This window comes from Diadema setosum, chromosome 11 (genome assembly GCF_964275005.1).
Source record: "Diadema setosum chromosome 11, eeDiaSeto1, whole genome shotgun sequence".
Lineage (NCBI taxonomy): Eukaryota > Metazoa > Echinodermata > Echinoidea > Diadematoida > Diadematidae > Diadema > Diadema setosum.
In genome coordinates, this window is record NC_092695.1 from 23,992,434 (window position 1) to 24,008,761 (window position 16,328).

The 16,328-nt window shown below is 38.4% G+C and overlaps 1 protein-coding gene across 1 annotated transcript in view; it reads right to left on the reverse strand.

The window, feature by feature from the left end:
• Window positions 1–4,118: 4,118 nt before the first annotated feature.
• The window catches only part of LOC140235366 (uncharacterized), a 46,808-nt gene continuing 34,598 nt past the window's right edge, over window positions 4,119–16,328 (reverse strand). Inside the window, exons 4-5 of the mRNA XM_072315395.1 lie at window positions 5,932–6,052; window positions 4,119–4,245 (exon numbers count right to left, since the gene is read on the reverse strand). Of these exons, the coding sequence (XP_072171496.1) occupies window positions 4,119–4,245; window positions 5,932–6,052 (248 nt within the window). The remainder of the gene's footprint in view (window positions 4,246–5,931; window positions 6,053–16,328) is intronic.

Below are 16,328 nucleotides of genomic sequence, written 5' to 3' on the forward strand. Positions count from 1 at the left end.
CATACCATCATTGAAAGAGTAACAGACAGACAGACAGACAGACATACATATTGACAAAGTTTACAGTGTAAATGGAACATGAGCATTGTCCACAAACTGATGGAGGATGCAACTTGGAGGCGACAGTTGTGGTGATTTACAGTTTATCTACTCTGTGGTAACTGTACTGTCATCAAGCATTGCAAGACTCATCATTTGGGGGGGGGGGGGGGGAAGAAAGGATGTTAAAAATTGATCTGAATTTCCAGGATCAGTGTTTCAATTTGCAAACTGCATCTCGTCTGTAGAATTTGAAAGATTTGTGATTTCCTCCAACTTTTGGCTGTCTGCGATGACAGTTCTAATTTGGTGGCATAGATGGTACTGGGTCACAGCGGTGCTGACACCATTTCCAAAGGAGGCCTAGGCTTGGGGTGATGAGCCTGCGATCAAACAAGAAGTGATGATTAGGCAGGATTTGGACACCGGGCAGTCTGTCAGTATCACAGCGACTGACAAGGGCACAACTTTAACAAAGAGCAATCCAGTTTACCAGGATCTAATTTGACACATTAAAGTGTTTGCAAGAGTTGGTCTAATCACTTCTAGAAAACAAATGCCAATATCATTACCTTTTAAGCACACATAGGATGAAGTGGATAAAGGAGGGGGGTGGATTGGTTCAAAAGAAGGAAAACATAATAGAAGAGAGGACGAAAGCATATGGCTGTGGATATTGACTTTTGGCGCAGTGTAAATGACTGAACTATTATGTCATGGGTCTGTAATTAGCTAAAAAGCAAATAAGTCAACCTGGGAATCACTTCAACATGTTGTCCAGGAGAGGAGGGCAAAGGCACCATGCTCTTTTTTTTTTTCAGAGGAAAATGATACATCCAGGGGCTAATTCTGTGATATCTGGTCAGGCACAGGGACAGCAAACTCTCTCCAAAAAGGTTATGTCATTAGTACAAAGTAGGAAGACTGTCAAACTACACCAAGTTTGTTTTTTCTTGACATATTTTGTGTAGTTTCATATCATCTTACATTATTTAGGACAATCCACAGTCAACAGCAGAACAATACCTAGAGAGCTCATCAAGTAAAAGATGTACAGAAATCATATATTTTTGAACAGATAGTATAATTACATTATAAAATCAACCAAATGGCTCACTTTATTCCCCAAATTTACAAGGAGATTTCAGCTCAAATTCTTGCAATAGGAGTTTTCTTCCAGAAAGACTTGTTTCAGCTCTCAAAATATCAGCAAATTTATGTAGAAATTCAAACTTCATCAATATTTTGCATAATTTCCCTCATGATTTAAGTCAGTTTCTTTGGTTTGATGAAGTGGTTGAGCTTGGGATGGTTCATTCTATATCCAGGTGGAGACCCCCCACGGGGACTCCCTCTCCCCAGCTTTCTCAGGATGCATTTATCAACTCACTTCTGGTGTAATAAGGTTTCCAGAGAACTTTTAGGGAGTTTTTGGCAGAAGATATATGCAAAGCTGGTTTGATGATGGGGCTAGAAACACCTTTCTGAAAGGCCAAAAACAGCATGATCACAAACAAATTTGACCAAAAAATATTTGAAGTTGAAGTTTGAAGTTTTATTAGCAACAACATTTTGAACAGGTACATATAAGAATCATAACACAATTGTATCTACATACATATGTGAAAAAAAATATACTTATCTGTTACTCCTTTACAATAACATGATTAAATGATGATACATGTACTTGAGAGTTAAATATGATACATGTAGCATAATTCTATAAAAAGTTGCTGTTGTTAACAAGGAAAAAAAAAGTTACCACAAGTGCTAGTCAAGATTGGTCACCTTGATCTTCATACTAAAAGCTAAATACAACAGAAAAATTATTACATGGTTAGTTGAAATGACTGTGAATATTTATACATCGTTCATTTTCTAACATAGAAAACTAATAATACTTGATACAGTATAATATCTATTAGAGTAGGAAATCTGCAAGGCATTTACGAAATGTAGATCTTTTGCTTTGTTCACACATTTCTTGTGGCAATGTGTTCCAAAGTTTTGGTCCTAAGTAAGAAATTGAAAATTATCCCTGTGTGGTTCTAGATTTTGGTAAGTACAACATTCTTGTTTTCATTTGTTCTTGTCCTGTAAGTATGATGCACAATATTTGGCAATAGTCATACAGAGGGTGCGGATTAGTTCCATTGCATAGATCGTACATAAATGTAAGAACTGAGAACTTATGTAACCGAACAACATCTAGAAGTTTGTATGTTGGAACAATGGTTCTGAATGTGTTCGTAACGACGAAAATGTTACAGCTCTCAGAGCCATTTTTTGAGAAATATGTATACAATTTAAGCGAGATTTATAAGTACTGCCCCATACCTCAATACCATATAATATGTGTGGCTGTATAAAAGATTTATACAAAAGCACAAGAATGCGCTGCGGAAAATACTGTCTTAATTTATACAATACACCTACTTTCCTTGAACACATTTATTTATGTGAGGTTTCCAAGTAAGATGACAATCAATCTGTGTTCCGATGAAGGTTGCAACACTCACCTCATCAATGTCTGTGTCAGATAGTTTTATTGCACCCCTCATTGCAACTAACTGGCATTTTCCTCTTATTACCATATAATTTGTTTTCTTTAAATTGATTGTAATTTTATCGGCATTACACTATGTTTGAACTTTATGCAGGTTTTCATTTACTTCATTCACCTCAATTTCATGTGTTTCTATACATATGATATAAGCAAAGTCATTTTGAAACTTGTTTATATCTCAGACCTACCTACGCAAACTACACAATCTCTGCTCCATGTGACATGGCGATCCTCTTTGACTCGCAGGAGAGATGATACATGCAAAAACTCAAGAAATGTATTCCGAAAGGCCTTAGCAATGCATTTTGACAGTAAGTATTGAAACATACATGATTTAAACATGGGAAAGATGATAAATGCAGCCTCAGATTAAAACCAGTAATGAGCATAATGAGGATTATATTGAGGGAGTCACACTAGCTTGACAGACAGTAAATTATATAACATGACATCCCATGGGATTATTCAAAGGGCTATCTATTATCTTGGTAATGCAAGGAGAGAGCTTTTTTGCTTTGGAGTCTCCAGCTAAATAGATTGAGTAACATGCAGGAGCAATACTGGGGGTGGGAAGGATAATTTTTGCTAAGATCTTTAATTTGTGATTGTAGCAGTGTTTCAATTGGGGTTTGATGGGAATAAGATCTCAGACCAAAGAAAGTCATTGCTGAAAATAGACAGAAAGATCTGTCTGTCCGGAGGAGTCTTTCATCTTTATTGACGTTATCACTCTTTTCCGTAGGAGGGGATCCGTGAAGCCAGATGCAGTCTCCACGAAACATATCCCCGACAACCAGATACAGACCAATCTTTCGGTCAATGCTGAAAACTGTCCAGTCTGAAAGGAACAGTGGCCCAGACACAGAATAAGTTCTGACCATTTGCCTCATTATCACTGACCTGTTGCACAGACCCAACTTGTATGGCATCCTGCAGAAAAGAACAGACCCGACTGGTATCAGGGTACGCGGAAGAGAGAAGCCCTTTTTACACTTGTGTTTCTTAACCCCGTACTTTCTCTCACCCAGGACTATCGTTAATCCCGTACCAATTTTTTCAGCTTTATACACTTGCCAATAAATCCCGTACTAACCCCTTGTCCAGGGCTAAAGAGAAAACCGACCTTTTTACACTTGTGTTTCTTAGTCCCATACTTTGTATATATTTCTATGGGTCGGACTTCCTCTCCGTCGCTTAACCCCGGATTATTTCTTTGTTCTGTTTACACTCGCTTGCTTGGCACCGCAATTGCGGTGCTAACCCTGCTTTTTTGCAGGGCCAGATAGTACGGGATTATGGGTGGGGCTAGCCCACTTTGGCAAAAACAAGTGTAAACAGAAAGTGGGCTAAAGAAAGTCCAGTACCAACGGTGGGGCTAAGGCCCCCCCCCCCCCTTAGCCCCACCGTTGGTACGGAACTAAGCAAAAACTTGCAAGTGTAAAAAGCACTTATATGAACTTACATCTTCTCTGCCAGTGATTTTGAACAGGGACTGTGGCAGAAGACTGAGAATTCAGAGATAGAGGCCTGGATTAGTGTGAACATGGTGTGAATGGTATGTCAGGATTTGGAGAACCAAAGAGGCAGCCATGCAGAGCAGCGAGGAAGGAAGGAAGTCCTGCTGTGAGAGAATCACCTGACTAGGAGAATAAAGGAGACAAAATAATTTATACTAAGCTGGCCCTGTTCACATTCAGTACATTCATATTGGAATTAATGTGGTATTAAATACCCGGGGGATTTGTGTCACCATTTTGATTGGCAAAATACCATGGCAATAGATACCACTGAATTTCAATTGGTACATGTCTCATTTATAAAATACAGTTATAGGGCAATTACCCCCAGGACAATATTACCTTGATCCCTTCCCCTGACCCTAACCTTAATCCTAATCCTGAACCTAATCCTAACTCTAGCCCAAAATCTAACCCTTAACCTAACCCTAATTCCAAAACAAATTAAAGTTTCTGGTAAAAATATGAAAGATGTTAATGCTGACAATTCTACATCTTTCTTGATGTACAGCTGATTTCAACTAAACTTCCATTATTCTGTATGTGTTATTTTACTCCATTTACCAAGGTCTCCAGTAATCTCCTGTAAAAGATAGCAACCACAGCTAAGTCACTGAAGCCAAAAGCAATTCTACCATACTGTAAGCTTCAAAGAAACCCATAAAGACAGAAGCCAAGGAAAACCATGACATCTCTTAATACTACCGTTGATGCATTCTCCTAGATACTACTCTTCAACATTATTGGCGGCAAATGCTCACCACTTAGTTTTCTTGAAGGGCAGGTACTAGGAACTTGTGAGAAACATGTGATTCTTTTGTATTCAAGTATGTACAATGATCTCTAAAATTGTACTTCTTCTGATGTTCCATGCCTGAAATAAAACATTAAAGGGGATGGCTAGTAACTGATCAGTGGGAATCAGTGGGAATGCTGGGGATGATTGTTCCAATCCTTGTGGGATTCATTTAAGAGTACATTATATATCTATTGTTGTGTTAAAATTATTTGCTTCAGAATGGTCTCATATTCAAGTAATGTGCAGTTTAGTGTAATGATCCTGCACAGGCATGCTAACCTGGAAACATTAAACTGCACATTACTTGAATATGAGACCATTCTGAAGCAAATAATTTTCACACAACAATAGATATCTAATGTACTCTTAAATGAATCCCACAAGGATTGGAACAATCATCCCCCAGCATTCCCACTGATCAGTTACTAGCCATCCCCTTTAATCAGGCTGTTGAGTGAATTTAGTTTGTTTTTTACTCTTTTAGCTGGCACTTTGAAGGAAATAGATCACATAAGTCTGTAAATTGTTATTATCTATCTCTATGTTTGTCAAGTGACATGACATGATTTGATTTTTTTTCCAGTTACTTTGAAAAGCAACAAAAGTGCACACAACTCACATGACAATGAAATAAACATGAAGAGTTTAATGTACGAGTCATCGTAATCAGGATCAAGACAAAATATTTTTCTGCTCCGAGGTTGCCATTTGTCTTTTCTTCAAGATAATCTTTCCAACTCAACCAGCATAGGCCTCTCCCTTTAAGATGTGGCGGGTTACTCAAGGATTACAACGAATAGAATAAATCTTTTCCCAAAATCGGAGTTAATTCAAAGGTCACTTTCACAAGATAAAAAGGGTAAGTAAGAAGACAGAAGACAAGACACGAAGAGATCTAATTCTTACTGGTCTACTACTCGTGGCTGAGCTGCATATCTGGAAGCATTATGCAAAAAGCATTCCTTGACTGTTTGACAGCAGACACGGATGAGAAGTGGCAACAGTCTAACCAACAGTTCGACCTGCTGTGTTTTGATGGAATCTCTGGCTTAGATACACCCGCCTGTCCATGAATGCACAACCCAGTGGCTTGCATAAAGGTCCTGAAAGATGTTTTCTGGTCTGGTGTATCTGTGCAGGAAATGAGTAAAGGTATGTTAAGTAGACAAATGGAGAGTCGAGGCTGTGGTGCATGGATGGATGACCATCAATGGACAGCTGTTTACCTGAACAAAAATAAAGAAAGGTTGCTAAACTTTAGAAGGAAGACTCTTCAATCACTAAAAACATTTCTTTTTCAAATCATGAGGAACTAGTGTACTCAGAATGTTGAATGCAGTCGACTGGGATGCTTGTGCCTCACATGAAATCACTATATCTGCAAATAAAAATACATCAATTAATTTGCATGCTTATGAAGTTAATAGCTCTTGACCACAAACCAGGACTGGCATTTAACCCTCTCTACACAAAGGAAGTACTTTTTAATTTAGTTCTGTCAATTTTACCAACAAACATTATCACTGGACCTATACTTAGTGGAACTGTGGAATTTATAGCCAGAAATGACATTTTAGATGAATTGGTGACTTTTGACCTTGGCATTTCACTACTGTCATATCAAGCAATTCTTCATATACTAAAAGATTGGCTATTTTCACGCAACTAATTTTTCGCACTCAGCTGGGTAAGAAGAGTTTCATGCGTTTTTAATTCCACGGAATCAAGACATCATTTACTGGAACATATGGCAAGCAAAAATATTTGCATGCTTTTATTTTCGCACTAGTTTCTGGTTGCGCAAAATGCGCAAAAATTCAACACCGCGAATATTTCCACTTTTACTGTATTTCTATTCTAATTCTTCCCTGTTACCAGATTACGTTACCAATGTACATTTCTAGTTTAAGTCATGGCTCCAGCATGGTATTTTCATCAAAGTGCAATGACTTTTGACATTGACCTTTGACCTATCACCAGTGTCATGTTCAGGCACATAATATTGTCAATATATAAGTCCCTGCTCTTTTCACCAACTTACAAAATCACTGGACATTTCTGGCTGAGGTAATGACTCAAAATGATATTTGAAACTACAAGAGCATGATATCTCTTTCATTTTCATCAACATGTCAGTTATCAACATTCTCAACTTGGCTATAATATCATCTGGCCCTCACCAGTGTTATCTTAAACACTTGACCTTTTTGACCTTGGAGACAAAGGATTCAGTTTTGCTTGTGATTCTTGTATTCCGGCAATCACCAGCCAATCTTTGAATTTTAGAATCAGATGGCACCACTTTGTCTTTTTCAACTGTGTTATTTTTAAAGCATTGAAACTACCAAGAGGACTGGCTGCCTAGCAAAACTAGCAAACCATGATTTGAAGACAAAGGAATCAATAGCCGTCATATGGCTGGGTGGAAATTGCTCTGTGGAGGACAGGAGGCTGAAAAGAATCCCGAAATATGGATACAGCATTATCTTATCTCACATCAGCATCTGAGATTCGTGATAACCGTAGTGTGCCTTTCACAGGACAAAATGGTCCACAATCCACAATGCCACGCACCAAAATTGCAGTGACTAATCACCTGTGTAATTAAATCAATTCATGTCTCTGGCTCACAGTGAATCCAGTACCCCGTGGATGGGCAGCATGCCATTGACAAATGGAACTGCCCGATTAGCGTGCAGACACACTTATGATCAACCCAGCAACTTTCTTCCGGCGTCACGGAGATGTGACCTCCATGACTGCATCAAAAACTGCCCCCAGCACAGCAACCAGTTACGCATCCATTCGTGAAAATATAAAGATTAAATGGTAAATCACTTGATTTAATTTGTTATACTGTATAAGCTGTTATTTTCGCATACACTGTTTTCACGAATTAGAAGGTTACAGACATTTTCGCGAGATGTTGTTTTCGCGAATTGACACCAACGCTATCTTGCATGCATTGTTACTCTAGTGTATGGCGACACTTTCGCGTGTTGTTAAACTTGCGATCCAACTGTGATTCGCGAAATTCGTGAAAATGAAACCCTCGCGAAAATGTACACTTAAACAGTATTTGTTTCACCATGCACTCATGGAAAAAGAACATATATACCAGCCATATCAGTGTACATGAATCTAGTTAAAATACAAATCTTCTATTTTTAGGTGGCAAACTAAACCTCAGGATGCTTCTACATGCAGAAATAGTGTGATGCAGATGGAGTAGCATTTTTTATATTTCCCAAGTTACTTTTTTTGGTAAGTAAAAGTTTACTCTTGATAAGGAGAGAAATGAATAGAGCATGATAGTCTTCATTTAAGGCTCTCATTTGGTAGTCAAGTATGTTTTTACTGCAAACACACACTTAAAGGGAACGTAAACCCAAAGAACAATGTAGATTGAGTGAAAGCAGCAACATTGGTAGAACATATCAGTGAAAGTTTGAGGAAACTGACAATCGATGCAAAAGTTATGAATTTTTAAATTTTGGTGTTGGAACAGCTGGATGAGGAGACTACTAGAGGTTATGACGTATGAGAGGACAACAATATAAAGAAAATATAAAGAAAATTCCACAAGAATTCATTTTTCATGAAAATTACAAATTCCATCAACTTGATACTGACATATGTTAAGGGAAGCAATTATCCCCATTGCTTTCTGAAAGCGGTTCTTAAGTCAAGTGCTCTTTCATAATGCTAGAAAAGTGAATTTTTGTTGAATTTTCTTTATATTTTCTTTGAACTGTTGTCCTCTCATATGTCATAACCTCTAGTAGTCTCCTCATCCAGCTGTTCCAACACCAAAATTTAAAAATTCATAACTTTTGCATCGAATGTGCGATTTTCCTCAAACTTTCACTGGTGTGTTCTACTGATGTTGCTGCTTTCACTCAATCCACATTGCTGTTTGGGTTTACGTTCCCTTTAAATACACAAAAAGGCTTGGGAGATGATAAAGACACCTTCCAAAAAGTTGGCCATTCTGTCAAATGTGAGATTTTACTCGTGTGTAGGGATTCTGCAAAACTTTAGAGGGCCACGACAATAGATCCTTACCTTATTTAGCCCGGAGCTCCATTAGCAAGAATACTCTCAAATCTGGGCTTTGAATGAAGGGGAAAAAAAGTGAGAGAAAGATTTGTACAACAATCTGATCTGAGGATTCCAGTATTCGACTGAGATTTATATGTTTAATTATTGCTGCCTCTGAATCAATGCTTTCACACTACCACCAATTGCGAGTAGTCTATATCAAGCTACATAAGGACACTTCTTGAAACGATCTGACTTTCAATTAAAAGAGATCCATGTTGTGACTTGAGGAAAGCATAGACCTTACAAGTATGGACCAAGATACACAAACATTCAAGATGTTCTGTTGTATAGCCTGTTGCATAATGCAAGATTCTAAATACAAGAAAGAACATGAAATAAGAGAAAATCTAACTGAGGATTCTTATTGGTTGCTAGTAGCATTTAATTTCTTTTATCCACCCAAACCCCTTCCACTTCCTGCCCCCCTCCTTTACGATTTATAGCAGCCATTCCTTCTGAAAATATTGCTGAAGAAATTGCAGAAAGGAAATTATTTAACATTTCATAAAGACAAATGTTAGTAGTTTCATTCAATTGTGAAATAAAATGAAACTGAAAAAAAAAATCAAATTTGTGGACATTCTGGCAGGAACATTATTATTACTATGATCTCACATGGTTGTGTGGAGACAGTATGTAAAGCTATGTAGTGAAGACATGTACACAAAAAAGTGCAAAAAAACAACAACAACAACATTGATTTCCAGATTTTTACAAATGGATACTCAGAAACCTTTTTGGTTTGTTTGTCTGTTTTGTTGTTGTTGTTTTTTTGCAGCTTCAGAGTACATAAACTTCAAAAGTATTGGCAGCTGGTCATCAAAACATAGCACTATAATATGGTTACAAATATATTTACAGTATACACAGTTATTTAGAAAATTTCCAGACAGTTTTCATCATAAACCGATCCAAACCTGGCTCTCCAGCCAACTGGATTCAAATAAAGAATACCGAGGTATATGATTTTTAGTATGGCCAATTAACAACACATTTCTTGGGTTTCAAGTATTTCCAAATTGATCACTTCCTGTCAAATTTTGTATGAATCACAGATTTAATAATCCTCATAAAAAAAACTTTCATAAAAAAGGAAGGGAAAATTAAAGATCCAAACAATGCTCTAAGCACTCCTCCTAAAATGCTAATGAAAACAGACCAAATATGACAAGCTCTTTCTCCAGGGTCATACTTTATCTGAAACGTTATCACAGGGAATGACTTGATACAACAATGACAAAAGATTGATACTACGTATTCATACCATACAAAAGGGCTTTTTACACTTGTGTTTCTTAACCCCGGACTTTCTCTGACCCAGGACTATCGTTAGTCCCGTACCAATTTTTTCAGCTTTTTACACTCGCCAATTAGTCCCGTACTATCTCTTGTCCGGGGCTAAGGAGAAAACTGACCTTTTTACACTCGTCTTTCTTAGCCCCGGACTTTCCAAACCACATGAATATTCATAATTACGCTGTGTACTGTACACGTACACGCACGCACCGGCAGCACTTGATTACCTCGTTTCTGATTGGTCAGTGAGGGTCGCACTTCGTCTCCGTCGCTTAGCCCAGGATTATTTTTTCGTTCTGTTTACACTCACTTGCTTGGCACCGCAATTGCGGTGCTAGCACCGCAATTGCGGTGCTAACCCCTGCTATTTTGCAGGGCCAGATAGTACCGTACTATCGGTGGGGCTAGCCCACTTTGGCAAAAACGAGTGTAAACAGAAAGTGGGCTAAGGATAGTCCCGTACTATCGGTGGGGCTAAGGCCCCCCCTTAGCCCCACCGATAGTCCGGGGCTAAGCAAAAATTTACAAGTGTAAAAAGCCCTAAAGATGCTTTTGTCAAAGACCATCCGAAGTAGGCATCATGCAATTAAACCAATTTAATGGCTCCTACTACTGCTACAGAGACAAGAAATGAGGCAATAAAAAGAAAGGAAGAGAAAAGAAAGAAAATATATTGCATGCACCATTTACCACACATGACTGAAAAGCTCACTGATAATTTCCAAGCAAGATTATATATACAATGGAAAAAAAAAAACTATCATATGTTTTGCAACAAAATATCAACATAAAGCAAGATTTCTATGGCTTCCTCGGAAATTAGTATTCCCCCTCTTCAAGCCCAGAAAATTAAGTGGTTGGGTCAGCTGGTATTTGAATACCCCTCCCTAACTATCTACATCATGCATTTACATGTGATATACCTACACAAATCTTGCTCTCTAATTTTGTTTGCTTGTTTGTTTGTTTGAGGGTTTTTTTTTTGGCTATCTTAATGTTGTTTTTCAAAGCTTGCTTCTTCTCCCTTCCTTCAGATTGCTCCTTCTTCTTTGATATCTATGCCTTCCTACACATTCCTTTCCTTTCTTCATATGGATATCTATAGCCAGTTGCTAGTGTATAATCACAAATTAGTTCTTCCAATTGATAAGTCCCCCTTTCTTTCTTCATCTTCATGCTTTCTTACCACACTTTCTTACCACACTGTCATCTTTTCACCTGCTTTTTTTCTTTCTTCTGGACTACATCATTATCACATGATTTCACCGTTTATGCTCTATTTCCTAATCACATCATCACTTCAGCTCTTAATGAACAATAATCAGGGACATTCTAGTCCTCTTCAGATTTTTTTAAAATCTTTTCATGAAGTCTCTCTCTCTCTCTCCCTCTGTATCCTCCTCTGCTACACACAAATTCATGAATTTATACCAGTACATACTCAAACAAAGACACACACACACACACACACATGCACACATACACATCTCTCTCTTCCTCTCTCCCTCTCTCCCTCTCTCTACCCCCCCCCCCACCATCTCTCCCTCCGTCTCTCTTTCATGTCACACCACAAAATGCACTTTTTGAAAGTTCTCCGCCTCCCTGATGGACCAGTGTATAGAGAAAGAAAGGGGTAGGGTGCAAGACGGAGAGATTTCACAATGCCCGGCATCTGGAGATGGCCAGCTAACGCTTGCCAGAGATACAAAACACACTGTAATCGCCCTAATCAGGTTTCCTTTCAAGCCTTGCCTGTAATTATCATTCAACACCGATTTGAGAAGAATTCGCAGCTTTTGGGTCCAAAACCTAATGGTGGCATTTGTGAACAATCAAGGAGAGGCAAAAGAATTGCACAAGCAGATGATGAAGAAGGAGAACAAAATAAGTCGGGGGAAATGGAGAGAAACTCGGCAAAAGTGAACCCTGTTTATTCCCTCTTACCTAAAGAAAGGGTGTGCAGCGCAGTGAGCTTGACTGTTCAAATAGGATTACATCTGAGTGGTGAAAAGATGAGGAAATTACTGGGAGACAGTTTTTTAAGTGAAGTTGAATAGTTGGTGGAAAGGTCAATTCACCCTGCACTCACTTCATTTAAAGGCGGCGGGGGGGGGGGGGGGGGGGGGAGAGAAATGATCGAAAGCTGTCTGTAAAGTAACTCAGTTTTAAATGAAGAGTGAGAGGTTTAGGAGATAAACAAACTTTTTAAAGTCACAATCATTGCAACGTCAGCAAACTATCAAATATAGCGATCAGCGGAAACCTCTCGCAGGAATCCTTGTGCTACGTGACAGCGATTAATACAAAGAACATTGAACATCTGCCTCATGATCACATGTCCACAAGTCTACATGTCTCCTTGAAAGACATGAGTATTGTTTTGTTTTGTTTTTCTGGAGATACGAGTACTGTGATTTTTGACAGTCTGTGAGACAAAGGAGTTATTAGTTTCATAAGAATTTCCAAAACCAATAATAACATATCTAAATCTCTCTGTGCCCAAACATACAAGGATTTTATGCATAATAATGATGATAATAATAATGATAATATTCATAATGATAACAATGATAATGAAGATAATAAACATTTTCTCCATCATTGTTGTTATTAATTTGACTGTCATTATTACATGTATCACTATTATCAATCATGCTATCATACTTATATCAGTATTCTTTATCACCATGTTTGCACATGTAAGAACTATAAGAGATGCATAATGTGATTCACAGCACTTAGCAGTACCTTAGTATACTCATTTCTGTGTACAAAAATTTGATAGCTCCGAACAAATTTTGAAATGCATTTCAAAACATGATTATGCATGCATTGTAAGCATGAAAGTCTTCATGGATCACCTGAACAAAACGAAAATTTCATATGACTGCCATACTGTTGGTGAAACTGTGATACCAAAGTCCATGTAGATACAAAATAGAATAAAATTGCCAGTTTGGGGTTTTTATACTTGTTTATTATAATGACAGAAATATTACTGCGCACTGGAGTAAACAAGGCACTTTTGAAAATCATTTTCTGGTTCTTATGGACAACCACTGCTATTAACCCATTGAGGATGAGTTGATTTTGCTTTAAAACATGTTTTCCATACATGCCTGCCCAAGTATGGGGTACTTAGGACTAGTCTTAACCGACTGAGGACGAGTCCCGAGTATACTCGATCAAGCGTCTATGGGAAATGCGTGTTATAGCAAAATCAAACCGTCCTTAACGGGTGAAACAGCCCGTCCTTAACGGGTTAAACAGCATAACGATGCCCCATAAGATCTATACCACACTAGTTGTAAATAGGTTTCTTATTTCAGTTCATCTACCAAATCATGAAACCAATGACTATGAAACAAAAAGTTACAGATACATATACAGCTGTATGTAATTGTTGCAAAGAATAAGAAAAAAGGTGGTATGTGCAGTAGATGCTCATATTATATTGAAACAGGTTTAGGTCACTAAACTGTGCGAGGTGTTACAAGCTATGATGACACACTCGAGGACACTGACACGTAGTGATATGCTATGCCATTGAAGATATGATTCAAAGACACCCATTAGTTGACATGTGCATTTATCACTTGTTTCTATAGATGTATTTTGTGGTGCTTGCAAAATGGTGAATTGGAAAAAAGAAGTTTTGGAGAGAAAATGAAAATGTAGTGGTAGAGATTGGGGAGAGGGAATGGGGCAAGATGTTAGGGGTTGTTTATGGGTGCAAATTCTATGCAATGAATATCCCTCCTCATGCATGGTTACCCAAACATGAAAATAATACTAGCAGGCAGGTATTGCTTGGGTTTGGACGAAAATTAAAGGGATGGTACAGTATTGGTAGAGATGAGAATTGGGCTTTTAACTTTTTGCGAGATACCAAGAGAACAATTATGATATAGTACAGAGCATACCATTTTAAGAGGAATTCAAAGTTTATTTGATGAAAATCGGGTTTGGAATGACTGGAACAGCCCAAAACAAAGTAAAACAAAGCGATCGTACTAAAGTGTGGGTCCCACACTTTATTAGAATCGCTCTTTTTTGGATATCTCAGCCATTTCAAAACCAATTTTCATCAAATAAACATTGAATTCCTCATAGAATTACATGCTTTTTCATATTTCATAAGAGGTTTCTCATCATCTCACCAAAAAATGTTAGAAACCTGAAATTAGGTCTCAACCAAAACCATACGATCCCTTTAAATACTATAGGTTCACATGCTTTGCAAAATGCTGCTTGCACCAGCCCTTATTTTCTTTCCCCCTTATCCCTTATTTCTTTTTTCTTCCTTCTCTCCTTTTTTATTGCTGCATAAAGCAACTCTTCAGGCATGCATTCATCTCTTACATGTACATGCATTTTTAAAAACCTTTTGTCGTAGCATGGCAATGGAAGAAGAAAAAAGAAAAAAAACTTGCGTGAACGGGTCGCCAAAGGCTTTGATCAGCCTGCGGTGCAAGAATCGTGCATGTATGAATGCATCCAAAGAATATGAATAAATGCAAGAAGTGATGCAAAATATGAGGAAGAGAGGAAGAGAGAGAGAAGGAAAACAAGACTGCAATGTGCCGCAAATAATAATGGAGCCCCTTTTTGGACTTTAACCACTTTTTTTTCTTGTTTCTTTGTATTACTGCGTATTTCTCTTCCATAATTCAAAAGTAACAAAACAAGCAAGTATAGGAAAAAAATATTTAAAAAAAAAAAAGAAGGAAAAAAATGTGGCATTACTTTGTCAAAGGGTGGCAGGTCCTGCGAATGAATCGGAAGTATATCTGAATAGGTGGCACTGGGTGCCTATTATGCCTCCATGCGCTGGGTCGGCTCCAAGTGATTACCTCCAAATCCAATTCCTCGACAAGAGCCTGCGCTCATGCGTGAACCCCCGGCCATTGTTCGCGGAGCTATTCTTTTGGCCGGCGATTATAATCCGTTCGGCAGCGGATTTCCTCCTCGTCACACCCCCATGCCTTAAAGGCACGATGTCCCGTGGGAGGAGATCGCTACGGCCGTTGGCCCTCCCTCTTAACAAGCTGGAAGACAAAAGCGTAGAAAGAAGAGACAGGTATAAATTGGGAGGGGGAGGGAGACATCACAAGGGAGAAGAAGAGGGAGGCAGGAAGAAGAGATGATATGGAAGAGAAAGGGTCAACAAATAAAAAAGAAGAAAAATGCATATGAGTGCTCAACACTGAGGTATAGAGACAGTGAAATCATATAAGATCAAAAGGAGAAGCGCATAGACATTTGGTGAAATAGACCATGGAGGGAGAATAACATAACACTATGGAATCTTCTTAGCACCAGTGTTGTAGAAATAAACACTGACACTAGAATAAAAGCGTGTAAATTTAGAGGCTTGGAGACCAAGGAAACAAAGAGGTGGAAACAGCATAACAAGGTTGAAACGAATGAGAAGGCACGTAGGGTGTAAGCAACCCCTTTGTACATGACTACGGATAGATTATCACCGAAAACCAATGAAGAGCACTACAGCTTCAGGCAAAGAGAGCTTTCAAAGTATATCAGAGCATGTAAGAAGAGAGGGAAATAGAGAGAAAGGTTATCAATCCCAACCCGGGTGTGAAAATATAATCCCTTAGTAATGTCACGACTGAAAATATTATCTCAATATTACCCGGCCTCCCCTGAAGGATTTGTTTCCGATTCCTGTCGAAGCTGATATCCCCCTAGGGACAGCCAACTTGAGAGGTTATGGTTACTATCATGATACTACTCCTGCAAGTCCTTTGCACGCTTACAGCTCTGGCCTTGCATCCAGCCACAGGATTCTTGTCGTCATTTTTCTCAAGTTTTAAAAAAATCAGAGTTTGGGGTGTGCTGCAAGGGATTCGGTGTTTCAGGTCTGCGTGGAGTAGTTTGTTTGTTTGTTTGTTTTTTTTTTTTTTTGGGGGGGGGAGGGATATCATCCCTCTACATAATACAAAAAAGTTTAGTGGGGGTTTCTTTGCTCCTTTTTTATGTACAAATG